This window comes from Alternaria ethzedia (genome assembly GCF_023757985.1).
Source record: "Alternaria ethzedia strain BMP 0044 chromosome Unknown scaffold_2, whole genome shotgun sequence".
NCBI lineage: Eukaryota > Fungi > Ascomycota > Dothideomycetes > Pleosporales > Pleosporaceae > Alternaria > Alternaria ethzedia.
The window spans coordinates 1,905,164-1,931,717 of NW_026056195.1; the positions used below are offsets into that span (position 1 = coordinate 1,905,164).

At 54.5% G+C, this 26,554-nt stretch overlaps 11 protein-coding genes across 11 annotated transcripts; 2 read left to right on the forward strand and 9 right to left on the reverse strand.

Moving 5' to 3' along the window:
* Positions 1–102: 102 nt before the first annotated feature.
* Positions 103–1,283, reverse strand: J4E87_001432 (uncharacterized protein; the record flags this gene model as incomplete). Its single annotated transcript, XM_049373076.1, has 3 exons — positions 103–442; positions 488–992; positions 1,085–1,283. The coding sequence occupies 3 exons, from the start codon at positions 1,281–1,283 to the stop codon at positions 103–105; spliced, it is 1,044 nt and encodes a 347-aa protein (XP_049237734.1).
* Positions 1,284–2,203: 920 nt separating this feature from the next.
* On the reverse strand, positions 2,204–3,506 carry J4E87_001433 (uncharacterized protein; the record flags this gene model as incomplete). Its single annotated transcript, XM_049373077.1, has 6 exons — positions 2,204–2,278; positions 2,324–2,485; positions 2,530–3,036; positions 3,084–3,110; positions 3,157–3,207; positions 3,255–3,506. The coding sequence occupies 6 exons, from the start codon at positions 3,504–3,506 to the stop codon at positions 2,204–2,206; spliced, it is 1,074 nt and encodes a 357-aa protein (XP_049237735.1).
* Positions 3,507–4,732: 1,226 nt separating this feature from the next.
* J4E87_001434 (uncharacterized protein) lies at positions 4,733–6,028 on the forward strand (the record flags this gene model as incomplete). The annotated part of the gene is made up of 3 exons (XM_049373078.1): positions 4,733–4,762; positions 4,817–5,134; positions 5,384–6,028. The coding sequence occupies 3 exons, from the start codon at positions 4,733–4,735 to the stop codon at positions 6,026–6,028; spliced, it is 993 nt and encodes a 330-aa protein (XP_049237736.1).
* Positions 6,029–7,427: 1,399 nt separating this feature from the next.
* Positions 7,428–8,418, reverse strand: J4E87_001435 (uncharacterized protein; the record flags this gene model as incomplete). The annotated part of the gene is made up of 3 exons (XM_049373079.1): positions 7,428–7,898; positions 7,949–8,239; positions 8,290–8,418. The coding sequence occupies 3 exons, from the start codon at positions 8,416–8,418 to the stop codon at positions 7,428–7,430; spliced, it is 891 nt and encodes a 296-aa protein (XP_049237737.1).
* Positions 8,419–9,463: 1,045 nt separating this feature from the next.
* J4E87_001436 (uncharacterized protein) lies at positions 9,464–11,191 on the forward strand (the record flags this gene model as incomplete). Its single annotated transcript, XM_049373080.1, has 3 exons — positions 9,464–9,471; positions 9,637–10,495; positions 10,553–11,191. 3 exons carry the CDS (start codon positions 9,464–9,466, stop codon positions 11,189–11,191), a joined length of 1,506 nt encoding a protein of 501 aa, XP_049237738.1.
* Positions 11,192–11,371: 180 nt separating this feature from the next.
* On the reverse strand, positions 11,372–12,589 carry J4E87_001437 (uncharacterized protein; the record flags this gene model as incomplete). The annotated part of the gene is made up of 4 exons (XM_049373081.1): positions 11,372–11,506; positions 11,559–11,667; positions 11,718–12,437; positions 12,489–12,589. 4 exons carry the CDS (start codon positions 12,587–12,589, stop codon positions 11,372–11,374), a joined length of 1,065 nt encoding a protein of 354 aa, XP_049237739.1.
* A 495-nt stretch (positions 12,590–13,084) lies between these two features.
* On the reverse strand, positions 13,085–15,945 carry J4E87_001438 (uncharacterized protein; the record flags this gene model as incomplete). The annotated part of the gene is made up of 2 exons (XM_049373082.1): positions 13,085–13,965; positions 14,016–15,945. The coding sequence occupies 2 exons, from the start codon at positions 15,943–15,945 to the stop codon at positions 13,085–13,087; spliced, it is 2,811 nt and encodes a 936-aa protein (XP_049237740.1).
* A 1,912-nt stretch (positions 15,946–17,857) lies between these two features.
* On the reverse strand, positions 17,858–20,479 carry J4E87_001439 (uncharacterized protein; the record flags this gene model as incomplete). The annotated part of the gene is made up of 3 exons (XM_049373083.1): positions 17,858–17,975; positions 18,025–18,180; positions 18,231–20,479. The coding sequence occupies 3 exons, from the start codon at positions 20,477–20,479 to the stop codon at positions 17,858–17,860; spliced, it is 2,523 nt and encodes an 840-aa protein (XP_049237741.1).
* A 683-nt stretch (positions 20,480–21,162) lies between these two features.
* Positions 21,163–22,769, reverse strand: J4E87_001440 (uncharacterized protein; the record flags this gene model as incomplete). The annotated part of the gene is made up of 3 exons (XM_049373084.1): positions 21,163–21,801; positions 21,855–22,491; positions 22,540–22,769. 3 exons carry the CDS (start codon positions 22,767–22,769, stop codon positions 21,163–21,165), a joined length of 1,506 nt encoding a protein of 501 aa, XP_049237742.1.
* A 1,400-nt stretch (positions 22,770–24,169) lies between these two features.
* Positions 24,170–25,053, reverse strand: J4E87_001441 (uncharacterized protein; the record flags this gene model as incomplete). The annotated part of the gene is made up of 2 exons (XM_049373085.1): positions 24,170–24,855; positions 24,909–25,053. The coding sequence occupies 2 exons, from the start codon at positions 25,051–25,053 to the stop codon at positions 24,170–24,172; spliced, it is 831 nt and encodes a 276-aa protein (XP_049237743.1).
* Positions 25,054–25,579: 526 nt separating this feature from the next.
* Positions 25,580–26,287, reverse strand: J4E87_001442 (uncharacterized protein; the record flags this gene model as incomplete). The annotated part of the gene is made up of 2 exons (XM_049373086.1): positions 25,580–25,898; positions 26,061–26,287. The coding sequence occupies 2 exons, from the start codon at positions 26,285–26,287 to the stop codon at positions 25,580–25,582; spliced, it is 546 nt and encodes a 181-aa protein (XP_049237744.1).
* Between the last annotated feature and the right edge of the window lie 267 nt (positions 26,288–26,554).

Here is a 26,554-nt window from a genome sequence, read left to right on the forward strand (position 1 = left end):
AACACCCATGGCAAGCACATGTTGCCTACGCCAATCTTACACGAGGTATAAAAGTACAGTAACGCCGTCCATACGCCTGCGATGGAGGTTGCTAGCCCGCCCTTATTGGTTCTCCTGCTTCGTTTGTTGTTGTTGCTGTGATTGCTGCATCCCTTGCTGCATCGCATTCTGCCCCCAATTTTGCTGCAGGCCTGCACTATTCGGTGGTTGTGACGCATTCGAGTTCATTCGTTGCGGCCCGGGCGACTGCTTCATTTGAGGAGTTTGCCCCTTCCATCCCGGGAATAGCTCCTGCAGCTTGGTATACAGCTTGACGAGGTCGGCGGGCGAAGCGGGTATCGACATGATGGCGGGCCCCGGTTGTATTTGTTGGCCAGGCTTGGGCACCTTCTCCGCATTCTGCGCAAGGTAGGCGAGGTTTGCTTGGAGGCGGCGCATGTAGCTGGGGCTGTTAGCTGACGTCGCGCAAGGGATGCGCAGCACTCACTCTACGTATTCCTTGGATGGCTGCGGTTTGTCGCCTTCGGGCTTCCCTTCTGGCGTAGGCCCTACTTGGCCTGCCTTGCCCTGCGTCTGAAGCTCGCAGACTTCTTTGATGAGGATGCTGTTGATGTCGAGGAGGGTTGCGACGCGGTCTGCATTACGCGCCGGGTTGGCGGGCGACACTGGCGACGGGGGCACCTGCTTCACGGGCGTCTGGACCTGGGGCGGCTCCGCTTTGACGGGCAGCTGGAGGTTCATGGGGGTCTGCTGGCCGTTGGTCTGCATGCTGCTGGGCGAGGGCTGTGGCTGCGGTGTCGCATAGGGTGCCTGGCCAGTGGTGCTGGCAGGGGAGGCCGTCTGGCGGTTCTGGGCAAACTGGTGGTGGGCAGGCGAGGGCATCGTCTGCGCATAGGGCGCGTTCGAGTAGGGGCTAGGCGACGACAGCTGGTGTTGTTGTTGCTGCGCCTGCTGTTGCTGCTGTTGCTGCTGTTGCGCCTGCTGCATGGCGGCTGCTCCATGGTGTCATGTCAGCCAGGCTGCGAGGAACGCGCCCACGGGCGGCGATAGGGCAGGACAAGAAACGCGCACGTCACTGGCTTACCTCGCTGCTGGAGATACGGGGCTCCTGGCTGAATGCCATTGCTCCCCATGGCGCCACCCATGCCCGGGAACGACGGGGACTGCCCGTACTGCCCATGTGGGTTGGCTTGCTGCTGGAGCCGCGCCTGTGCATCGAATTGGGCGTGTTGCGGGGAATTGGCGAACTGGCCGCCATACGCATTAGGGTTATTGAAATCCATTATCGGCACTCATTGGCCACGTCGCACAACTCGGTTTAGATTGATCGGTGGGTTGATCCGTTGATGGGAGAAAACGTGCGGTTCGTGATAAGCTTGGGTTTCGGCTCTAGAAGCTTTGCAACCCCAGCTCAGGCCAGCCGAGCGAGTCAAGTTGGCCGTCCTCGCCCTCTTTGTTCCCGCGCGACTACGTCCTCACGAGCGCACCCAGCATCGCCAAAGGAACTCCAGAATACATCAAATCCCGCATGGCGCCCTACTGGACCAGCGTGCAAGCATGTCCTAATGCAGTGCCTTAAGCAACCTCACACCTCCAGCATCCCTGTCACATGGGCCCACAAAAATGCTTGACATATCTCCCGAACATGGGACGAGACGCTTCCAGATCCGTCACCAGGTACCACGGCCTGCCATTAATACCGGGTCTGAGGCTCTTATCCGCCAACTAGATGAACCGCCGCCACCTGCATATGCCATGTGACTGACTCTTAGGAAGACTCGGCCATGTTGACATCGAGGCATCTCGAGGCAGCACGCGCCCTCATCCTCCAGGACGGACGCACGCACTTGTTACCTATTTCTCTCATGCACTTCTGAAAACGCCACGTTGTATTCAAGTTGAGCTTGGCAATCGAGTGTAACTACATCATAGGCTCCCATGCTGCCACTTCTAAGCGAGCTCTAGCTCATCACGCGGTGTGTGGATGGGTTTCTTAACCGGGATCTAACCTCTCAACGCTCCTTCGGTGTGTGTGATACATCCATGTGGCTGCATGACGTCGGAATGTGGGCGCCGACGAGTATAGTCCTTGTCTCAATAGCAAAACGTGCTCAAGAGCTCCTTGGGATCTGCACCTCTCGGGCCGAAGTGAGATGCAGAAATACAGTAGTAATAAGCATTTCGTAAGGCGGTGTCTCCCTGATTATTCTTCAAAGACCTCCTCCTTCGTCGGTTTCTCTTTGCGGCGCAGTGCCACAAAGTACGCCTCTTTAGATTCCTGGAGCCAGTCAGCGTGGAACATCCACTGTGCGGAAAAACCTACAGCGCGAGAGGATTCCGGCTTCTCCCTGTACACCTTGGCAAAGAGACGCTTCAGCTTTGTCTCGAATGCCTTTTCCTCTGATCCTTTGTAGTACTTGCAGAGGAAGTGGCCGCCAGTCTTGAGCGTATCGAATGCGAATGTCAGGGCGGCCATGCACAAGTCCTACGAAATTTAGTAAAATCAAGAGTGATCGGCGGACTACCCACCATGCTGCCGGCGTGGTCTCTGAAAGCATTTCCGCTGGTGTTCATCATCCTAAAATATGGGTCACTAAGGCTCTTCTTGTAGAAGCCGGCCGTTTGGTCCCAGGGTTCTGACATGTCGCTGAGCACCACGTCTACTGCTCTGCCCTGCTGCAAATCCCTCTCCTTCAACGAGAGCCTAGTTGGAGCATCTTGTTCGCTGTCACCGATCTCTGCTGGGCGCCCGATCGGTTCGAGTTCTGCGCCGTCCAGATGGGCATGTCGTTCGATATCAATGTATCCTCGTTCCATGTCGTCCAGCTCTTCTTCGGTAAGTCCCTCGCTCGCTTTCCCAGAAACCTGTCTTCTGGGTCTGCCCAGGTCCGGATCTCGCACATAGGCTCGAACCTCGTCTTGGATTACAGGTGACAAGAAGTCGCCTTGTATGGTGGAGACGCCTCGCGGGGGTTGTGCGGGTATCAAGTCAATACCTATGACACGGCCCTCTGGAGCAGTACGGTCTGCAGCAACCTGGAGACATTAAGATGCTGTAGTTTGTGTAGATGGATCTGGCGAACCTGGGACCATGATCCTGGTGCAAAACCCTGGGGTCCTTTAGCATCGTGTTTTCAGTGAAGGCGACAAACATACGAGATCGACGACAGTCTGCCCGGGTTGGAAAAGCTTGTGCTTGGTGTTAAGCTGTGGCACGTTAGTCAGTGCGCAGTCACAGACCGAGGCGCAATTACTTCAAGCAGCTTGAATGCAGCGCGACTCTTCAAGCCTTGTACTTTGGCTTCCTTGGCGAAGAAGTCCCTGCCTTGGCGTGACTTCCATCTTGTTGAAGATGAGGATGCACGCCGATCTGAGAGCCTGTGACTGGATTGGTGAGAGTCACGAGTCGCGTGTCTCAAGGCAAAACACGCTGGCGCTACTGGATGATGGGAAGACTCCAGGAGCAAGCTATCTGTGAGCTGCCGAAATATACGACGTGACAGCATAGGGAAGGTGCAACTGTTGTGCGTCGCCTTCGCCTTCGCAGAACTTATATACTCTTATCGATAACGTACGTCAACGATTTCGACATGTCACCCCAAGTCCACGTCCTTCCCAAACACTCGCGATAGAAAGGACGATAGCTAGGAGAACTATATGTTGCAAGCGGCCTTGACATGACTTGAAGGACAATCACTGTGTTCGCGATAGCTCATCATCTCGGACTCGAGATGTGAGGTCACCTCCCGAGATATTATCGTCTTCAACCTCGGAACGCCGAATCTACGATTACGATGTGTCAACGTCCACGGCCGACGTTTGTACCCCGCTGTTCTCCAGAGTCTAGTGAGCACGCGATCTCAGTTGGGTGTGGGGTCGTGTGCTCATCGGTGCGTGCGTTTTGGATGCATTCGCAGTATCTGGTGATGGAGAGCCAGGGCGGTACCATTCCGCATGTGACGACACTCATCCAAGCCAGATACAGTCCATCAAGATCATGAGCAGCAAAACTCTAAAACAGCATTCTATAGTGTTTCCAACAACGGCTGACGCAGAAGGAGTGACAGTGCGCAGCTGACTGCGTCGTCTAGTAAGGGGTGACTGAGGCGCAACGCCAGTTTGCGTGCATCTGCCCTGGTGTTCCCCTGACGTGTTGCCATGATGCGCGTCGAATCATGGCGGCTCGCAGTCAGCCCCGTCAAGGGGCTGATGCCGGAGGGAGACGACAGGTGTCAACCAGAGCCAAGTATCAGATCGCGAGTACCCGGGCCGTCAGCGAGGACCGTGGTTGTTATAAGCATGGCTGATGGCATTCGTCGATTCGTGGCGCTAGACTAAAATTCGCTCCTTCCTCCCGCGGTATCCCCAAATCTCCGCTACCAGAGACGATCCAAACACGACAACCCTACCGAGCAGCGACGCCCATGACACACGCGCGACTACACACACAAACACTCACTTGAAAGCTGCCTTGCATGGAAGATCGAATTCACCGCTCATCGACAAGTCCTGCTCACCTCGAACGGCCGGAAATCTGTCTTCACCTCCGCAACACCATTTTCCGATGACCTCGACACTACGTCGCGCGACCTTTTCTTTCCGTCGATAGAACTTGTCCCCGCCCGGACAACAATATCCTGCTTTTTAGAGCAACAGCGCCGCGTTTAGAGCAACGCCAAACAGCGTCATGTCGAAACCATCCGAGAAGCCGCAATCGCAACCGCCCGCCATCATGAGCGACGAACCAGGCAAGGGCATAAAAGTGAGTCAAGGTGAAATCTCTAGTCGCAGGACATCAATTGACCCCTCACCGCAGCCCCTCGGCACGCCCGACATCACTAGCCTCCAGCGCGTTCGCCAGGTTTTTGCGCAGCCAGTTCTGGCTTCCTTCGTCGCCGGCGGCGTAGCTGGCGCGGTTTCACGAACCGTCGTATCGCCTCTCGAACGCCTCAAGATTCTATTCCAAGTCCAGAGCGTTGGCCGCGAGGAATACAAGATGTCCGTACCCAAGGCTCTGGCAAAGATGTGGAGGGAAGAGGGATGGAGAGGATTCATGGCCGGAAACGGCACCAACTGCATACGGATTGTACCATACTCGGCCGTACAGTTCAGCGCATACAACGTCTACAAGCGGGTACGTCTGTTTCTCTTCTGCTCAGCGTGTTCTTGATTTCAGCGAGCGATTTGCTGTTCAAACATTGGGGTGGATGGGACAAGGTAAAGGCGGACGAAAGAGAGAGGGCGGTAAGTGGGGAAGGATCTGAAGCTTCACCGATTGAAAGCTCAAATTGAGCCGGGAGGAGATATTCAAGGACGCGGAGGTTTCTGCAGAGACGACGACGGCCATGGTATGTCCCAAAGTTTCATATCTAACTTGTCTTAGTTCTTCGAGAGTGAACCAGGTGCCCCTCTCGATGCCTACCAGCGCCTACTCTGTGGTGGCCTTGCTGGTATCACCTCCGTCACGTTCACCTACCCACTCGATATCGTCCGAACACGCCTATCCATCCAGTCCGCATCGTTCTCCGATCTCAAGAAGGAGGCTGGCCAGAAGCTACCGGGCATGTGGGCGCTGCTTGTAACTATGTACAAGACCGAGGGCGGTTTCCCGGCGCTATACCGTGGCATCCTTCCCACAGTGGCTGGTGTCGCACCGTATGTTGGCCTTAACTTTATGGTGTACGAGATCGCCCGTACCAAGTTTACACGCGAGGGTCAGAAAGACCCGGGTGCCATCGGCAAATTAGGAGCTGGTGCCGTATCCGGTGCTGTTGCGCAGACCATCACCTACCCATTCGATGTTCTGCGGCGGAGATTCCAGATCAACACTATGAGCGGTATGGGATACCAGTACGCAGGAATCGGCGACGCCATCAAGCAGATCATCAAGACAGAAGGCTTCCGGGGTCTGTACAAGGGTATTGTGCCCAACCTTCTCAAGGTCGCGCCCAGCATGGCTAGCAGTTGGCTCAGCTTCGAGATGACACGAGACCTGCTCATGGGCAAGGGGAACTCGGGCTTCTTGTAGGACAGACAGTCCCACCTTCACCATCGTCGAAACGGACTACGGCAGAAGAAATCAACAAGAAACTTCACATTACGAGCGCTATTCCGACGGGAAGAAAGATACACGACACCGTTCACCGACAGCAGGTGGCATTGTATAACGTCAACGAAAGCGATTGATACAAAACACAAGCATTGCATTTGGGAAGGATCAGCACGGCCTGGGGGTCTGATTTGGGAACGACCTCCCATGGATAACAGCGAAGGCGTTTGACTGGGTTTTAGTCCTTGCAAGTTGCACAGCTTTACATGCAACTTTTCCTTCTTCCTCTTCTTTAGAGCCAAACAGAACGAGCGGTCATGCATCATACATAGAAGCATATTCGAGTCTGCTACGCGGACATGATTTGGCATGGCTTGTACAATATAGATAGTTTCATGGTGGACCTGGGAAACTGGGGATAATGGAACTGCTTTACATCAATACTTGTCCGTGATGTATAGAGCAGCGAGTGTTCCGCTAAGTCCAGCACGTCATTTTCTATCCTCATCCCCCATGCGTGAGCAGAACAGAGGCACATGTCATCACCGATCCCTCCCTTCCACCGCACAACTAATCGATCCCTTCCCAACCCCATCATTCAAGCGCTTCACCACAACCTCTGTCACGTTCAGCACATGTACTGGTCTCCGTCAGTACCGCTCTACACTGTCCCTTCATATTGGAATATAGATGGTTATACTTACATGCCCTTGCACCCATGACAAAAGCAATAAGAGTGTTCACACTGCTCGTCGCGACAGTATTCCCAGCTCTTCTTTCCTTTCTAATGTTGATGCGTGTGTTAGTATTTGCACATGATAGGGGGAATGGGGATGTGCTTACGTTATGACATGTGTTGAGCTTGTCGATGCATATGTGACACCGTTTTTTGGCGGTTGTGGTGACGTCTGTTGGTGTGGGGTCTTGGTCTTTGTTGATGATGGAGCGGGTTGATAGTGTTGTAGGGGAGATCCGGTTAAGGGCTGTAGTCGCGGTGACTAGGACGAGGAGGCAGGCTAGTATAGTGATGGGTTGGATGGGGGAGTGCATGATGTTGGTTTTGGTGATTGCTGGATTTCTGTTGAAATTGCGGAGTGATGGAGTGACCAAGATCGAAGCAAGATATGTAAGTGGATGGATAGTATTCTACGTCTCTGGCAGCCATCATACAAACTAAGCAATGCGTCACTGGCGTGGAAGTGTTTGGTGCCTGGATGTGAATCGCGCAGTGAAGTAATGACAGCAAGGTGTCACATGTAAAACCTGCATACGCAAATAGTTGAACTAGTATGACATTTGAGATGGTCTACAGGGAGATCAACCCCAAGACCTTTACTCCGAATGCAAGGGAAAATGTTACAGTATTTACAAAGACCCTCTATAGCTCGCCATCCTTCCGCAGAGTCTCGTTACCCCAGGGCTCGCTTGTCAAGCAAGTCAATCCAGCAGCCGGCTCGCAGCTCTTCCTTCCACTCAATGGTCCTGGTGATGGCAGCTTGAGGCCGCCAGCCGCGTATTGGCGTCCCTGCTCGTTGGCGAGAGCCTCACCGGCGCCCGCCTCTACGTTCAGCGATCCCTTGCCAGATGCCAGACCCTTGCCTCCGGGCTGCGCACCGGTGGATTGTTCGGCGGCCTTGAGGGCCTTGAGCAGGTTGACTGTCGAGTCGTATGTTAGGTCCTCGTAGTAGTCGTCGTTGATCTGGACCATGGGCGCGTTCGCACATGCACCAAGGCATTCGACCTCGGAGAATGTGAAGAGGCCGTCTGCGGTGGTCTCGCCGTGGTGTACGCCCAATACGTCTTCGCAAGCCTTCATAACCGAGTCACTGTCGCAAAGCATGCATGGGGTCTTGATTGTGTCAGCTGCTACCCTCATTGCCAAACATGGTGTCTACTCACAGTTGTGCAGACCTGGACGTGGAACTTGCCCACGGGGTCCCGGTTGTACATGGTGTAGAAAGTCGCAACCTCGTACACACGCATTGGTGGCATCTCCAGTATCCGCGCAACCTCGTTCATGACGCTGATGCTGCAGAATCCGTGCTGGCGTTGTCCGAGGTCGAGCAGCGGCATGACGGCGGCCTTCTTGTATTGGGAGGGGTATCGGGAGACGATCTCTTGGATGAGTTCCTCATTTTGTGGTGTAAATTTGAAGGGAATTTTGAGGTTGTTTTGAGGCGTGTCGCGGTGCTACAGACGTATTAGCTCGGCTTCCAGCGCAAGATGAATGAAATACATACAACGTTGAGCGAGCCGCTCTCGTTCCATGACGGTCGCGAAACGCTGAAAGCCCGCCATTGAGCCCTCTGGAACTGTCGCGAGGCCCGTGGGGCAATCCTGCATGCGAGGGGGACGAGTCTTGAGGCCATGGTGGGTTGTGCTGCGGGCTGGAGGCGATGGCGTCGATTGAAGATGTCAACGATGAAGCTCGTCCGAAGCGCCAAGTAAATGTGCAGGGGTCATTGCAATCAGCCGCCTCTGATTGGCCGCGCCCAACATCTCCACTCCGTCGTACCTTCGACGCTTCCTCATTCCTTCTCCGCATAGTTCAGGTCATCCTAACATCGCTTCATGTTGTGCGTGATCGATAGCATTACCTGATCGCCGTTCTCCCGTAGCTACATGGATCCACGACTTCGCTGCTTGAAACACATTACCGCCTTTGCTGCAGCGAGCCATGCCCAGTACAGTCGAGGCCGCCACGTAGCTATCCCCACCGACACCGTCCTCGTGCGTTTCGTCGCTGCTGCGCACTGCGGAAGCTTCATTTTTCTCTGGCATCCGCGGCAGTCTAGCCTGCGGATTCCTTTGTTGGCAACGTCCCGTATTAGTTTCTGCGCAAAAAATGGCTCGGTACAGAGCCGCATCGATGCTCGTGGAATGCGCCTACGGCGGTCAACCACGTCTGATGGAACTGTGGGTCTGCTAACACATACGCTGGGGGCACCTCGCGACATTGCATCCTTAGGAGTAGCAGTCGGTGGACTGAGAGACGCATAGGATTCTTCCCTCTGTGCCGCCGTAGGTGGAAAGATACCCTAGCCATGGTGTCTGACCAATCGGCCGCTGTTCGCCTCATTGACGGCGCTCTGCGCGGACGCAGGCAAGCTTGCCGTTTGATGAGTTGTACTAATGTTTGCATTGTCAATTCGGTATCTTCACAGGCTTACAACACCGGCCGCTTCTTCCAGCCATGTTTCAGAGTCATATGATGCCACTACGTGTACGTGTACATCACTCATGCAGCACTTCACTAGTACAAGGGGGCGGTCAACATCTGCGCCATATAAGTATCAATCGTTGCTATCATAGCATTTCCTGATCTCCTTCAACATCCCTTTGCTCTAACCCCACTATTACGCTGCCGACCTACACTCGCATTCGTCTCGTGGCTCACCCACATTTTCGCCCAGGATGTGCAAGTACACAATCACGATACTCGAATGCGGTCACAAGCAGGATGATCATGTCGTCACTCTCAACTGCCCCTACTACGATAGGACCAGAGTACCCTGTGACCGTGACAATTCGAGGACAAAAGATCGCTGCACCGTAAAAACCAGAGACCAAAACGGGATTTGCAACAGATGTCTCCGCGACAACGAAGAAGCCGCCATGCGCCGTGACTTGGAAAAAGAAAGAGAACACAAACGCCGAGAAAACGAAGAAGCCGCAGAAGCATTCCGACGTGGGCAGGAAGAACTTAAAGAGAAGAACCGCCGGGAGGCGGAAGAAAGACGACGGGCTCAGCAAAAAGCCGACGAAGAAGCCAGGGACAGAGCCCGCCGGGAAGCGGACAGAAAGCAGCGAGCTGATGAAGAGGCCAGGGAGAGAAGTCGCAGGGAAGCCGAAGAAAGACGCCGAGCGGATCAGAGGGCCGAAGAAGAAGCTACGGAGAAACGCCGCCGGGAAGATGAACAACGACGTCGGGCGAAAGAAAGAGCCGACGAAGAAGCTATGGAGAAGCGCCGCCGGGAAGTGGAGCAAAGGCGACGGGACGAGGAGGAAGCTAGGGAGAGAGACCTCAGGGAGGCGGAAGAACAGCGGCGGCAGGCCAAGAAAGAAGCCGATGAAGAAGCCATTGCGAGAAGACTTAGGGACCAAGAGAGAGAGATGGCTGAAAAGGAACAGGAAATGGAAAGAAAACGCAGAGAGCATGAGAAGAAGATGGCAGAGCATGATAAGAAGATGGCAGAGGACATTGAGCGACGCCGGCGGGAGCATGAGAAGAGATTGGCAGAAGAGGAAGCACAAGCAAAGGAGATCGAAAGGCAGAGAAAGGCGGAGCTCGACCGACTGGCCAAAGAACAACGGGATCTGGATCTGATGATCCAAAGGTCCAGAGAAGAAGCAGACCGGAAGAAGAGAGAAAAGGAGGAAGAGGAGCAGCGAGCCTTGAGGGAGAATGAGAGATGGGAGCAGGAGAAGAAGTACCGAGAAGAACTAGTAAGTCCAAGTCCTATATCATCTCAACATCAGTTACTAACCTAACACCCCCCACAGCTCCGATCAAGGACCGCCGCACCACCATCCCCACCCGCCACACCACCTGCGCCCCCAGCCCCAGCCCCCAAACCCGCCGTCAACAAATCTGCACCCCGACCCCCTCCAGCGCCCAAGCCCGCACCAAAAGAGATCAACTACTCTCTCCCCGCTGTTGGCGACCAAACGTATGGTCACATGATGATAGGCAGCCGTCGTGCCCCCATGCACCCCTCGCAAGAGATCCCCGGAACGCCATCAACCTCAGGCATACCCATGTCACCCACGAGCCCGGCGCCATTCGCACGTCTCGGTGGCGCCATCGCCGCTTCTGATGTCCCCGTCGTGAGGGAGGTTAGGGGCCAGATTCCGCCTGTTATGCCCGTCGCCATGGACTCGAGGGCTGGATTGAGGAGGACGAGCGAAACGAGGAGGCCGCCGCCGCCCGTGCCGCAGCGCAAGCCATCATCAGGCATGGAGGGCATGGATCCTGTTTTGAAGGCAAAGTTGGAGAAGCGGAGGGCTTGGGAACCAGAAGAGGAAGAGAAGAAGGATGTTTCGCCGCCGAGGTCTCCTGGGCAAGAGCCTACTGCACGGAGGCTGAGTCCGTCTGAGTTTGACACTAAACGGAAGACGGGCTGGAAGAAGGACGAGGCGTGAGCTTTTTTTTGTTTTGCATTGGAGGTGTTGAGGGCGTAGTGAGTGGGAATATGACTTCATTCCTTTTGTGGTATCTATCCTATGTAGTATCTCACAATCCACCACAATTATCTTTCCATCATGGAGGAAAGTTTCTCGAGTCAACCCTGGCTACATTCTGTACTAGTACACGTTCCCGTATCAGGCTTCGGTGTCTATCCGGATGTAGTACTCCCGCTTCAGAAAGTTTGCAACATGATCTACCTCGTTATACTTGACCTTGGAGGGATCTTTGATATTCTGACGCCGCTGACCACATTCATCAAGACTCTGGCACTGAATTTAGTTAGCAGTGAACTACTATCATGTACATAGGACTTCAACTTACCATGTCGGGATCACGCTTAGCATACTCAAAGAATGCATCGACCTTCTTGATGTAGTCCGGGGTTTCGAGGTTGTTTATTGACAGTATGCGCAATGAGTCGCACGCATATCTGGTAGCGTTAGCATACAAGTTTTCAAGGAACCGTGAAACCAAACTTACGCCGTGACATTCCCACCGATCTCCTCCTCTTCCACGACGTCCATCACAAGCTTAGCAGAGACGATTCGGTCAGCATGATCGAGCTGATCATCGTCATTGTCCGTAGAAAGAGCCGACTGGTAGTTCATCACGCGAATTTGGTTGGCTCGGCGATCGCGAAGAATCGTCGCGCTGATGTCCTTGAGATCGTCGATGGTGTACGTGGCCTTGCCGTCGGTAGTGGTAATCTCCGAGATGTCTGCGCTGTACAATTTCTTGAGCGACTCTTCGCCGTATGCTTTGTAGCCTTCCCCGAAGTATGTACTGTCCGGGAGACGAAGGTAGAGGATCTGTGCGTTCGCTAGGCCGAGGAGAGAAGAAGAGACGATAGTGTGTTTGCCGATCTGGACCGTGGTCTCATTGGCAACTGTGATATACTGGTTAGTCTCGTTATGCAGTATAAGGATCTCTCGTAGCGCCTTACGTGGCGCTTCCTCGTTCGAAGTAGACGGGGACTGCGTGCCATCCGGCCTAACGGAAGCCACGTCGGACATGAACCTGTAAGCATCTTCGAGACCGCGCTCCAACTCCTGCACCCGAGTATTGTTGGCCGCTTCACCACCGCTATCCGCTGTGAAGACAACCGTAGTGACGCATTTGAAAACATATAGGTCGTGGTAGAGATCTGGGTTCTGGAAGAGGAGGCCATCGACTGTGTGGCCAGTGAAGTAGATGGAACCACTGTGCGCATTAGCTTCACTGGTCCTGCAGAAGAAAAATTTCCAAGCCTACCCAGTGCACGGAAAGGGCGAGTCGGCAGCAGCAGAAAGTGCTGCTGTTGCGAGAACCGTCAATAGCGCGGCATAGACTGAGAAGCAGCGTGGCGCAATCATGTTGTTGAGAATTGAGCGAAACAGGTGCGGATGGGTGTGAAGGATCGATGCGGCAGCGGGGGGAAGGTGTGGTTAAAGGAAGGAGAAGGTGACGGTGATGGTGAAGTTTATCGAAATGCCAAGCTGGGACGTCTACAGAAGGAGCAGCCGCGGCGACCCTGAGGTGTAACAACGAAGGTGCGACCCATGGCCACCTTCACCTCTATTTTCGTGCTCTCCCAAGACAGGAAGTCACGATGGAACATAGGCAATCGAGGCAGTCTTGCGAACATTAAAAACATAACATTCATAATAGAGTGTACGAAGGAAAAAGTATTACGCATAATTACAAGAATACAACTCAATGCAGTGACATCGTAACTTCGTCTTCATGATCCGACCCATCTCGAAACGCCCAAACACAGCAAAGAAACACCAAGAAAAATTTATCAAGTGCCTGTGTAAACCGAAAAGATGTAACTCAAAAGAAAGAGAGAATCAAGAAAGCAAGAGACGCTATCGAAAGATGTTTTGCAGAATACTCTCCAACTTCTCCGCCAATGGGTCCTCAGGCTGCTGCCGCCCCTTCTCGTCGAAGCGCGGTGGCAGTTCAATGGTAGCATCAGAGGTATCTGACCCGGGGCTCTCAGATCGGTGACGCCTTTTCCGGGCCCTGCCAGACTCTCTTGTAGCATCCGATCGTTCGTCATCCCTGCGTCGCCTGTGTCGCTTGTGACTATGGTCGTCTCGATGTCTGTGTTGCCTTTCGGAATCGGAATCGGATGAAGACTCCCGTGATCGTGAGGCCGATCGGGAGGGTATCTCTCGTTCTTGTGGGACCGGGTCGAAATGTACGCTCTTGTCTTCTTCCGGTGACGGACTCGGGCTAGGTGGGTCGTCTACGGGCCCTGGTCTGGTATCAGCGAATTGTTCAGATTCATGGGCAGGCAGCGGCCTCCACCCACCACGTGAAGACGCAAAGTTATGGTGCTCTTTACCGCCATCAGGAACTGGAGCACTCACATTGTCACCCCCACGTCGCGGCTGGCCGTAATAGGGTTCGTGTTGTTGCTGGTGCTGGGGTGCATATGGGTTGCCGAGATGCAAGTCGTCGTGTGGTGGGTTGACGAAATGTGAGGGATGATTTGGCTCGTATGCGCTCTGAGGAGGCGGAGGGAAGTCTGCTGGGTTATACGGAGGATAAGGGTTGTTGGTGCTTGGATTGAAGTTGAGGTTGGGGTTGGGATCTACTGGAGCACTAGGGGGAGGGGGAAAGTAGTTCGTCTCAGGGAAGTAGCGGGAGTCGTTAGGATGGGCAGTGGAGGTGGAGACATCGGTGGGCGTGGGGCTATCATAGGGGCTGTAGGTGCCTGTGGAGTAGGCTGAATCCTCCTCGCCTGGTGATGTTGAGTATGCTAATTGCGGTGTGGGCGTGGGGTGGACTCACGTCGTCGTTCGGCTTCCTTTTCGGCCTTCTTACGGTCGCGCCGCTTCGCTGCTTCATGGGCAGCCAGACCAGCTACACCGGCGACCGCCGCCGTCTCCGCGACCTTCCGTGATCGACTCTTGCTCCGGCTCCGGCTCCGGCTTCCACGTCGACCACCAGAGGAAGAAGAGCTTCCTCGCCGTCTACGGTGCGCGCGGCTGCGGTCCCGGCTTCGACTGCGACTACTGGCACGATCGGTGTACACCGGATCATCGCCGTACTCTACTAAAACAGGTTCACTCACTGTACTTCCACGTCTGCTGCGGCTGCGTCCGGTAAGGCGGGAGAGGACTGACCTGGACCTTGAGCGCGACCTTGACTTGGACCGCGATGCCGCCCTAGCCTCCTTCTTAGCCTTGCGTTTCTCATAAAGTCCAGTGACAGCTGCGCCGGCAACACCAGCGGCAGCAATCGGAACACCTTGTCGAATCCGGCTCGGTGAGCGCTTGCCCTTGCGCTTGCGCGACTTGCTGCGGCTACGTGCCGCAAGACCAGCTACGGCGGCAGAGGCAAGACCAACTTGCGCTGCTCTGTTGTTGCGATGTTTAGGGTCTAGGTGTTTGCTCGTGCTACGAGACCTACCCCTGTCATCAGCCACTGAGGCGGACCTGGATCTTCTTCGGCTCTTCCTAGAACGCGATCTGCCTCCATGACGTGACCTGCTTCGGTGCCGATCTTCTATGACCGTAACCGTCTCCTCTTTGACCACCTTGTTCTTGTTCCTCTGTCCGGCAGCGTAGGCGAGAGCTCCAACACCGGCAAGTGCGGCAAGCGTGCCCAGCTCCTTCACCCTCGACTTGCTGCGGTGGCGAGATTTGGCACGGCGGCTGCCTCTGCCACGATCAGAAGAAACAGACCGGGATCTGTCACGGTTGTTAAATCTATCGAGAGCCACAGCACTCACAGCACCGAGCGTGCCGTAGCCAAGGGCATTTCCTATGTTGCCTCCAGCGGCTTCACCCTTTCTCTTGCGGTGATGCCTGATGATTTGGCCTGCAGCGACTCCGGCAAGAGCACCTGCAGCAACATCACGCTTGGTGCGGGTCTCGCTTCCGCCCCAGGTATCCTTCTCCTTGTGGATATAAATGTCGTCGTCGCTGTAGTAGTTCTTATCTCCCCATCGGTGGTCGTATTCACGCTCGTCGGCGTATCGCTCATCGTAGCGACCGCCGCGATCAATCTCCTTCACTCTGCGTTCGTAGTAGTAATCTTCCTCGTGGCGCTGCGGACGAGCAACCTGTCTGTCTTCTTCAGTACGTTCAACAAGCTCGTAGGAGGGCTCTTGGACGCGCTCGCGGATGATGATGGGTTGAGGGGCTTCCTCGCGGATAATAATAGGCTGCATCTGCATCTGCATGGGTGGCATCTGCTGGGGCTGGGGGGCCTCATTGCGGATGTAGATGGACTGGGGCTGGGGTGGTGGGGGTTGGGGCAGCGGCTCGGGGCGGAAATACTCAGTAGACCTCGAGTACTTCTCCAACTCATAGGGCTGCTCCCGTGGGAAGATCTCGCGCTCGCGGTCGTAGTCCCGGGAGATGCGGATCTCGGTGCGCGCTGGTGAGGGGGAGCGCTCGTATTCGCGCTGGATGCGATACTCGGAACGAACGGGCGAAACTTCGCGCTCACGCTCGGCGTAGTGGTAGTGTCTCACTTCTCGTTGGGGAGCGGGCGCTTCATGGCGCTCGATATGGTAGTCCTTGACGGAGCGACGGTCGTCGAAATCGTCGCGCCCACGGTGGACCATGCGCATCTCGGTCTCGTACGTGTCTTCCTCGAGGCTGTGGTCGGGCACCTTGTAGCGCCGCACCGTGGTATAGCCAGTGGCACCAGTGCGCGTCGACGTGGTGTCCCACTCGCGGTCGCGCTCGCTCCTCTTGTAGATGACCGACATGGTGCGGCGTGGAGTCGTGGAACGAGAAGTGGAGGGGCAAGTTGCAGTGGCTCGGAAGTGTGCGCAATGCAAATGCAATGCAGGAGGGGAGCAGAGGATAGGGGATGTTTGTAGACTCTGGCGGCGGGTGCTCGCCTACGTAGCCAGTCGTGGTGACTCGCTGCTAGGCGTGACTGTGAACGGCTGAGCGAGGGCGGGTACTCGCAGGCGTCGATCGCGAGCGGGCGGGGCTGGGTGATTGGCGAGAGTGTTGATCAACACGCTCACTATCGTTGGGGATGCGCAATACTGGCGGACTGCGATAGCAAACGAGGTGGGGTAATAAGAGGGTGAACGCGAGTAGGGCAGACGACGTCAAGTGTCAGGAATAGCGGACCACGTCAGAAGACTTGATTCTGGCCTGCCCAGAAGGCAAGAGGTACCCTGAGGCCGATGACGTCAAACCAATCGCACCACCTCAACCGACCGCACGCTGGACCATGTGTTTCAACACCGCGTCTCCAGTGACTAAATACATACGGGCGCCGTCGGGCAGTGCCTGTCTGCGCGCAGTCTGTCTGCCTTACCTAGGTACCCTCTTCGCAGCCAGATGGGCACACCGCGCCGTCGCAGCCCTACTCCTACATCGAGCCACGACGGGAGCGCGCGCATCGCACATTATGCGAACCATTACCTGCAAGCTGTCACATTCGCTAGAAGTTTCTTTTTGTGGGCACCAAGAACTCACCGGACATTGCGCCATCACCTATGCGCATAGCCCCGCATGCGGTGAGCGCTCGAGCATGTGGACGGTGCTTCTGCGGCTGACAACGACTCTCGCCGCTGACTGCCCCTTCCCCATCGCTGCCGGCTGCCTGGTGACTCCATCAACGGCACAGCGGCGAAGATAGAACTTGGGCCCAACCTGGCACCAAGCTGCAAGACAAGAACCTTCGTGCGTCACCGCACGCAAAGCCCAAAAGTGAAGCAACCCAATACTCCCAGGGTCACCCTGCCCACCTCGCATAGAACGCCTCGCAAGAAGCATGTTCTTGACGCGATCGACAGAAAAGTACATCGATGAGACCGTTGAAGAGTTTTTCCACGACCGTGAACTCGCCGGGACCTTTGCATCGTGACCGAGCAGCACCTACCCAACGTACTGAACACATCGCGGGCGTGCATGCTACAAGCCAGACCCTCGCTGCAAGGAAGCGCACTGTGTCTGACCTACTTCGATCGATTGAGGCGTGCATCAGAGTACCGTGAAGATCGGGATAGTATCCAACAGGCTGCACCATGCAGACGTCCAAAGCACTGCCTTAAGAACCCCAGTGCACACCCTCACCACCATGTGCATCCTGCCCACGACCCGCGCCGTGAGACTCTGCTCCTTAGTCCAGTAGATCTGTCCTCCCATAGTGACCACATCACTGCCGAAACAAGCCACATTATCGCTATTGGACATGTCTCAGCTTCCCAGCGACTCACCACATGGAGTGACTGTATGAAACGAAGCCACCTCCCGGTAGATACCCACTTTTCTCTCTCGCTCACCGGAGACGCATAGCTGCCGGTAAACACGGCTGGGCGATAACACTCACTGTACGTGGCCTCCCGTCTGTGTTTCAAAGAGGGGCGACACTGGGGGCCAGATGACTGCGCGGACATCGGTATCACTGTGAGGAAATAACATACGAAAGCGGGTCAGCAGAGCACACTGACGGTTGGAAATCAAACAACTGTCATTAATTAGTCGAACGACAAGCCTGACTCCGATATGTAGTAGTGGTACAAAAGCAAACGTGTGTACTGTCTTGGTCCAACTCAAACCAGGGACGACTCAACGCGAGCGAAACCCGACCACCAACGCCACGCGATACAATGTGTTCTCTCAACCAAATGGCAGTCTATGCTTTTCTCTTGAACGTGATCAAACGATGCCGTACACCCTCTTCGCAATGAAGTAGCACATAAGGCCGAAGGTGATGAGGCCTCCAGTAATGCACCAGAACCAGTTGAGGTTCTCGATGTCTTGGCCAGGGACAAGACTGCGCTTGGTTAGCTTATTGTTCGATCAGGGTTGAGGTCTTGACTCACCAGTTCATACCCCAGATACCGGTCACAACGTTCATTGGCAGGACGATCGTTCCGAGCACAGTAAGCTTGCCAAGAATATCAGACGTCTTCTCTTGACGTTCGTTCATCCTGATGTTGATCTGGGCAAGATAGTTGCTATGAGCACGAGACAGGAGACTGAAGAGCTGATTAGTTCGTGGTCTGTGGTATTGCTGGGATCAACTTACTTCTCGTAATGACTCAGGTTACCTGTCATAGTGACGATGTGATCCTGGATGTCTCCAAGATACATGCCAATCTCATTGCGAGGTGCAATATCCCACTGCTCGTTGCATCGCTTCGCGAAACCCTTGATGACATCGGCCTTGTTACCCAACAAGCGGTAGAGGCTCATAACCTTCTTTCTGCATTCACCCACGCGTCGCAGCATGTCTCGGCCGGTTTCTTGCTGCGACTTGATCTCGGGAGGCTCTTTGTAGTGCGGGTTGTTGTAGCTGTACGACTTCTCCTTCTCTGCTTCCTGCTCTTCTTCGCTCGAATGAAGTCGCAGAATAGCCTCGTCGATATCATCAACCTCTTCTTCAATCTTTTGGATCATGGGCGCGTACGCATCCGTGACATCGTCAATGATGGCATACGAGATCCAGTCAGGTGAGAGAACAAGGTAGTCAGAGAGCTGGCGAATACGCCGGCGGACGTTGGCAGGATGTGGTGTCATAGAGAAGTGGAAGCTTATTACGCCTTCTCTGAACACAACAACATACAGGTTGACGGGCTCCAGATAGTCCTCGCTGTTCTCATCTTGCTCAAAAGTACGGTAGTTGATGAAGTAGTAGTGCTTGAAGAGCTCGACCTTTTCGCGCTGCTCCTGCATGAGGATATCTTCCGATGTCAAGGGATGTATGCCAAACGTCTTAGAAATGACCTTCATCTCAGTCTCCGTGGGGGACATGACATCCAACCACCAAGCAGGACGTGGGCCAAACCGCTTCGGCTTTTCGCCATTGGGCTTATCGGGTTTTCCTGCATCCGTTGGACGCGGGGTTGTTGAGCGCGTCTGCTCTCCAGAGGAGTACTTGCCCTCGGCCTTCGAGGTCGAACGCGTTGTTGTACGTGAGGAGTAGCCGCCGTTGGGACCAGCATGCAGCATGTCATCTTCTGTGTCGGATGAATCGCTGTCGTCGTCCAGGATCGGTGGATCAGGAACGAAGAGATTCCTGAAGCTCTGCCCAGGTTGCAAGAGTTCGCTGATGCTCTGGCTGTGAATGGTGTTGTCGAACGTCTCGTTGAAGTACGTGAACCGATAGGGAGCGTCGCTGTCCTCGCGATGCCAGACGCGTCGTTTCGGACGGAGGCGTCCTTCAACCATAAGCGGTTCGCTAACCTTGCGCATGCGCATACCTTCAATTGTCCGTTGTTCCTTCTCCTCGTGTGCCCAAGCTTGTAGAACGTCGAGATCGGGCCAGCGGCGGCGTCTTCGGCGAGTGGTAGGCTCACCGGTCGTGGGGGCGTTCATGTAATCTTCGTGTCCCATCTCAGACATGTCCTCGTGGGGGAAGCAGACATCTTCAAGCGCAGAACCGGTCATGCGGCGTGCGAAGTCGCCCGGAGTGGGTGGAGTGCCTGAATGGGCGTCCTCATCGATGTTGATGAGTGCATCTCGTGATGCACTGTTGGACCTTCCTGGGTCGGACATGTGATCCAAGTCTGTCGGAAGCATAACATCGTCTAAACCGCTGCTAGCCTCGAAAGCTGGGCTCGTAGGCACGGACGGGGGGTTGTTCACGTCGTAGTCGTCGAGGTTGGTTGTAGAGTGGTGGTGTTGAGTGAACAGGTCCGGCCTGTGTTCTGGTATTGGCATATGCTTGAAGCTCTTTGCGGAGTTCTTGCTTCCTCGGCGAGGCTTGCCGTTGTTGGAGCCATAGCTGGTGGATGTCCTGATGTCGCGTTGAGACGAACCCATGAGTGGCGTTCTATCATCCGCATCGTCTTCGCCATCACTGTAGTTCTCCTCGGGAGTATGCGAAAGGCGTGAGCGGCCGTAGGAGTTTGCGGCTTGAAGCCGCTGGGGGGTGCTGACGCTGGGCTGACTTGCCCTCGGCTGGTACATGGACGTTACAGGCACACTGGGACGACGCGTCCGGATGGTGGGCTGCTCGCGGTGGTCCAGCAGAGCCTCGCTCTCGAGGCTTGTGTTGCTGAGGTTGCTGTGGGTGCGGTAGAAGCCGTTGCTCCCTCGCGACTGCCCATGGCTGGCGACATTGGCCAGACTCGGGCGCTCCTCCATCATGGAGTCGCCTTGCGCGAGATCGGCTCCAGCTGCAAAACTCTGCCTCCTGTTTTTGCGCTTCTTACCACCGCGATGCGTCTTCTTCTTCTTAGGTGGAGCGGCTGCAGCTGCCGCATACGAAGGGCCGCTGGAGGTGGCAGCAGTGCCGGCGTCGGGGCCAGCAGGGCCAGACGGATTTGAGGCCATTACGGGAAAGCGCGTGGATCAAGATAACAATTGCAGTGTTAATGCTGTGTGACGGGGGTGTGCAGCAATGATGGGCCACTGATAAGTAGACACGCAGGAGAGTGGGTGAAAAAGCGCGTCGGAAGTGCTGAGTGTGGATTTGCTGCGAATCTCGTCCTGAATCTACCAGTGACGTTACTCGGTGTCCGTGCCCTGGAAGTGTGGGCCCGCCCGGGCGGTCTAGCCTCTCCAGCTTTGCAGTTCGCATGTGTGAACCATCCGGTGGATCTCGCGCACACTGCTGCCAGCAGCCCCATCTCTGTCGCCATCTCCGCGATAATGCCCTGCAGTCTGCATATCAGTGCGACGACTGGTTTGAACACGTTGGTGGCTGTTCTGAGCAACGGCTGTCGCGTGGTCAATTGCCGATTCGGGAACATGGCAATCCTGCATGCGCCATTGCTTCGCCCTAGCACTTGATTTGGCGCTATTACGCTTGTTTACACTACCCCGACCTCTAATGGTAATTCCGTGCGTCACTAGTCATCAATAGATTAGAAAGAGCAAGGGACACTTCTCGACAAGCCGATCAAACAATCCCATACTTGGGTATCTCTCTGGCCTCAGCACACCCCGCGTCAAGCTGCATATCGAGTGGCACTGCAGTGCGATAACAGCTTGGTTTGTCATTGGTAGCTCTACACCTACAAGACGTAGCGAAATCTCGGGCCATAGTTTTCGCCTAGTTCCCTCTTGCTCCCACCGGTTTCCCTTTGCTGCGCCAATGTCCCGTACTTGCGATCCAACTTCTTGTTCTCCCACGCGAGAATTGTCCTCAGCAGGAGGGAAAGCAAGCAGAACAGAAACATGAACCCAGCACATACAGACTGGCCTTTGACGTATAGTGGCCCTTCTGATGTGGGATACAATCGGGTCCCCAGCAGAGGCCCGCATTGACCGATCAAGTTCAGGATGACTATTCCTGTACCTCTCCGAGTATCGCTGCCTTGGTTGTTCGTGACCCAAGGCAGTACATTGCCAATAGCTGGGAAAATTCCCGCAGCAGCCAGAAAGACTCCGAAATACCTCGCTCCTACGCTCTTCGTGGTTGCCAGGATGACATAGCCAATCCCTCCAATGGCCGTCAGGATAGCGATCATGATACCTCGCTGTTGCGTCCGGTCCGCGATGTAGCATGTGGCGATTACTGTGAGGAAGGACAAGAAGAATGGCGGTGCTGTGAGGCCCTGCGCATTAACCTTCGAGAACCCCATTTCGTTGAGGATTGTCGGGAGGAACACCGGTAGCGACGAGAATGCAACGTTTCCGGAGAAGTACATGAGCTGTTATTCAGGTAGGTCAGTTAAGTACTACGACATCGCGTTATCAGACTTACACCGAGTATCCAGCCTTTTAGATCCATTAGTCCCTCCAACATTTCTTTCCAGTTGATGGCTCCAATTCTTGTTCCAGCGCCAGCCTGTGCCACACCACGAGCTCTCGCAACCGCCTTTTCCTCTTCATTCAGAAACTTCGCTTTTTCTGGACTGTCTGGTAGGAAAAAGAACGCAACTGCAGCCATAACGACTGTAGGCAAGCCTTCTACCAAGAACAATACACGCCATTTCGCCATTCCGGGGTTACCGCTCGTGATTCCATACGCTAGAGCACCTGCGAACGTGTTGGCTAGCGGCGCAGCCGATAGGAACAACCCACACCTAAGCCCAAGTTCATGCCTCAGGTAGAAGAATGAAAGCAGAAATGGCACGCCTGGCCCATATGCTATCTCTGCAGCTCCCATGAGGAACCGCAGTGCCATCATTCCTCCCCATGAAGTTGTCGCAGCTTGTACGGTCGAAACGAGGCCCCAGACGAAGACGCAGCCCGCGGCCCAAATATGCGGTGGTACGACTTTCCACATGATCGCGAGGAATCCGAAGACGATGTACGAGATGTAAAATATGGTAAGTAGCCACTGGTACTGCGAACTACTCAGGTCGAGATCTTCTTCCATGCCGGCGATTCGCGCGTTGCTGATGCCACATTAGCCACGCTCTCCATCGTGGAGATGTTTTCCCTACCCAATATTTGACCGATCGAGAAATGCCAGCAGATACAGTGCCGATAGCAAAGGAACGATATGGGTGTCCAACTTCCGTCGCACGCGCTTCTCGATCACCGGGTCAATCTCGTCTTCCACCCGTGCAGCTGGCCCGGCTTCTGCGTCTCCATCTCCTTCTTTCATCATCTCCACCTTCTTCTCTTCATTCTGGTCCACGCTCTCCGGGTCTTTCGAAGTAAAGAAACGCATCTTCGTCTGCGCACAGTCTCAAAATCGTGGGTAGTAAAGCAAGAACGGCAATGCGCGGGAGCGCAGCAGGGGAAGCGAGCATATTAAGCACTCCAAGACTCATGCCGAAGCTTAACCAAATGCCGAGATCGGTACGACTCCACCCCGAAGCTTCATGATAGGCGGTCTGATGCGCTGTGTTGGGGATAAAGTGTGATGGGGTGGGGCTGGGGCGGGGAGATCGACATTGGGGGATGCACATCGTGGACGGAACGGAATTAGGCCCGCACACCGCAGACCGGCCGAAATTCTCAACGAAGTAGAGTTTAGATTGATACCTTTACCCTTGTGTTTGTCTTTGAGGCTGAACATTGTGGTGGATGATAACGTCATAATGCTGCCGCCTCGCACAAGAGAGAACTGAACGGGTGATTTGCAGGATACATTAAGGCAGTAAGAGAAAGATAAAAATGCCCCAAGACGAGGTAGGCTTCCCGGTCATCTTTATTAACCTTCGTACGAAAAGTGTTTATAGACTTTGATTTTTACCTCGAGTGGGGTGCTGCGGTTATTCAAAGTACGCGAAGTACGCGAAGTACCCGTCCACATGTACGTACCTACTATCTACCTACGTGGGTGTCAATCAATCATCAGCATCACCAACGCCATCAACGATCAATCAACAATATTATGCCTGCTAGTTCATCCTGGGTACCGCGGCGACCAATAGATGACGAGCCACTCACAATTCCCACAATACCAACGACAGAAACGATGTCTGAACTATCCCATCAGGTGATGGCGAAAGCGATGATGAATACAAGCCGTCGGGTATTACATCCATGGCTTAGAAGAACGAAATTCGCAACACGATCCCATACAAACCAATATCACCAGCACTAAGAGCCCATTCTCATGCTTGTTTTCAACATGGACATCGAATGTCATTTCAACGAAAACCAAATACTTACCACAATACCAAAGTCTACATGTCCACTCCTAGCCCATACGCGGTTCTTTAGCCGTCCAACTCGTCTGCGCTTTCTCGTCTCGATAATTTTTCCGAGCTCGCATCGTTTTCAAATGCTCTGCGTGCTAAAGGGCTGTCTCAAGTAAGCAGAATCTCAATGCTGTTTGCAGCACACCATTGAAAACACAGGAGAAGAAGAAAAAACGTTAAGAGCATCTCATCGGGCATACATATCTAATTCCCAGATCAATCGTGCATTTTCTAGGTATGCTCGAACAATACACGGCCATCAGCATAGTGAACTAGATGAAGCAGCCAACAAAACCCAATTCCTACATCCATCCAAATAAAATTCCAACACACCATACCATAATCATACACCCCAAACCTCCACACATCAACGCCATACCACCCCCAATCCAAAGCCAAAACCCCCCCGCTTCTCTCCTTCCTAAATAGCAAGATGCGACATAGTCTGCCCCTGACCAATCTGCGGCGCCGCCTTCGGCAACGGCTTCAACCTCTGCTGTTGCACCGGCGTCCGACTCGTTCCGGGCAACGTATTCGTCCCCGGATAAGCTTTCTTAGGATCCGGTTTCTTCTGCTCAGTGGGCGGTATGAACGGCTTCGGTTGGCCGGGCTTGACTGCGGCCTTCTTGGTCGTCGGGTACGCGGGTTTGGGAAGGCCGTTGGCTGAGGGAATTGCGCCGGGGCCCTTGAAGGGGGGAATCGATTTTGTGGCTCCGCCGATGGCTCTTTGGCCGCCGCCTACGAGGCCTCCGGTTGCTTTTGTCGCGTTGGTTGTTACGCTGCCGACGGTGCTGTTGGCGCGGCCGATGACGCCGCCGGTGGCTTTGGATGCGTTGCCTGTTACTCCTCCGACGGTTTTGTTCAGGCCTCCTACTGTTCCTCCGACCGTCTTCTTTGCTCCTCCCACGGCACCGTTGACTTGGTTACTACCCGGATACTTCTTCGCACCTAGAGGCGCTCCACTGGTAGTTGGCTTGTTGCTCGCGGGGGTCGAGTTGGAACGCTTGACTACGGGCTTCCGTGCTGTGGAAGGGAGAGCTTTGGCTGTGGGTTTGTAGGTTTGGCCGGTGATTGCGGTGCCGTAGCTTGTTGCTTTCTTCTCGAGACCTGGGCGCTTGTTAGTGAGTGCTCGAGGGGCATTTACGGGACGAGCAGCTGACCATTTCCCACACTCCTTCCACTGTTCTCAATCATATCCCCAGCCTTAATCAACGCATTTCCACCATATTCACCCGCCGTCTTCTTTCCGGCATCTACGAAGCCCTCTACCGAGTTCCAGATGATGTTTGAGATGAAGCTCGTCATTGTAACCGTACGTATAGCGATCTCGCGACTGCAATTGATGTCGAGAGCTAGGTTCGACGGAGGAGCTATGGTAGTATCGGAAGAGCTCTATAATTCTAGACTGTTGGACCCCAGATCATGTTCTCCCGATGATGCATGGCCTTTGGCGCCACCGCAGCTTGAACCTGTTTCGCTACCCGTCGTATGCAGGGGGGTCGCTGCCGCCCCGCGTCAAATGACGTTATTGTGGCACAGCGAAGTGGACCTGAACCAAAGTCCTGGATGGCGATCTTTTGACGCAGGTTTTTAGCTTGTGTTGTAGCTTTCTGCCGTGGCATGTCACCATTACGCTAGGCGGTACAGCGTTGAGGCTGAGTATCACTGTGAGGAGGTGGTGCTCGTATGCCAATTTATTATCTTTATCGTCAATCATATTATTCGTACAAAGCGCGCTACTATGGCAAACCCTTTTGATTACATATCCTCAACTCCGATAAAAGAAAAAGAAACGCTCGTAACTACTCGTTGCTTTGACAAAAGTAACATATTAGGCACCCTGCCTGGCCTTCTCAGCGCAGATCAGAGCAATGATGCGGCTCAACTCAGCGCTTTGTGCGAATTGCTCCTGCTTGGTCTTGTCGTCTACGTCTTCGCAAGCGGCGATGTCGTTGCTGACTGTCAGCATGCGGTTCTGGAGCGTAAGGAGCTTGGCGAGCGTGTTGTCGAGGAAAGGTGCGCTGAAGGTGATGTTGGTCGGCGAGGCGCCGTTGTTGGGCATGCGCATCTCGAGTTTCCTGGGTGGCTTCTTTCCCGAGTTTGACGGGGCAGATTGTTGCTGCTGCTGCTGTTGCGCTTGCTGTTGGGGCCTACCAGAACTTGTCAGCAAATGTACGTCTAGATCTGTGACTATGCGATAGGGGTCCAGATTCCGGTCGGCAGTTGTGTAGTGCGGCCCTGATTTTCCACGCCGTCGCAACCAGAACCAAAAGAATGCCAGGGGAAAATTCAAGGAAGTTCGGACGACTCACTTCTCGCGCTCGACGAATGTCATGTTCTCTGCCATTTCGGCGACGCGGTTTGCGATCCTCGAAGCCATGATAGTGTATGGTGACATCTGAGGTTGCGAAGCTCCGTTGGTTGCGCCATTTGTCTGGGGCTTCTTTGCGCTCTGGGTAGCCTTCTTAGGAGCCCTTGAAGCGGTGGCCCTGTTGGTGGTGCGTTTGGCCGGCGCGGATGCGACTGAGGCTGCGGGCATGTTGGAGAGATGCGATGTGTGGGTTGGGATAAGTTCTGTGATGTGTGTCAGTCTCAGCCTGAATGAACGTTTGAAGGCTGCTCGCGTGCACCACTCAAGTATGCGCCAGGGTCGACAGCTGTCAAAGTCGAACGTACCGTAGATGTGGTGCGAATATGGTGGTATTGTTGGAAGAGGGATGTGATTGAGACGCTTTGGAGAATTGGTATCTACTGCGGAGCGAGTATAGTGTTATTGAGTAGACCAAGAGACTAAGGAAGGGGTAAC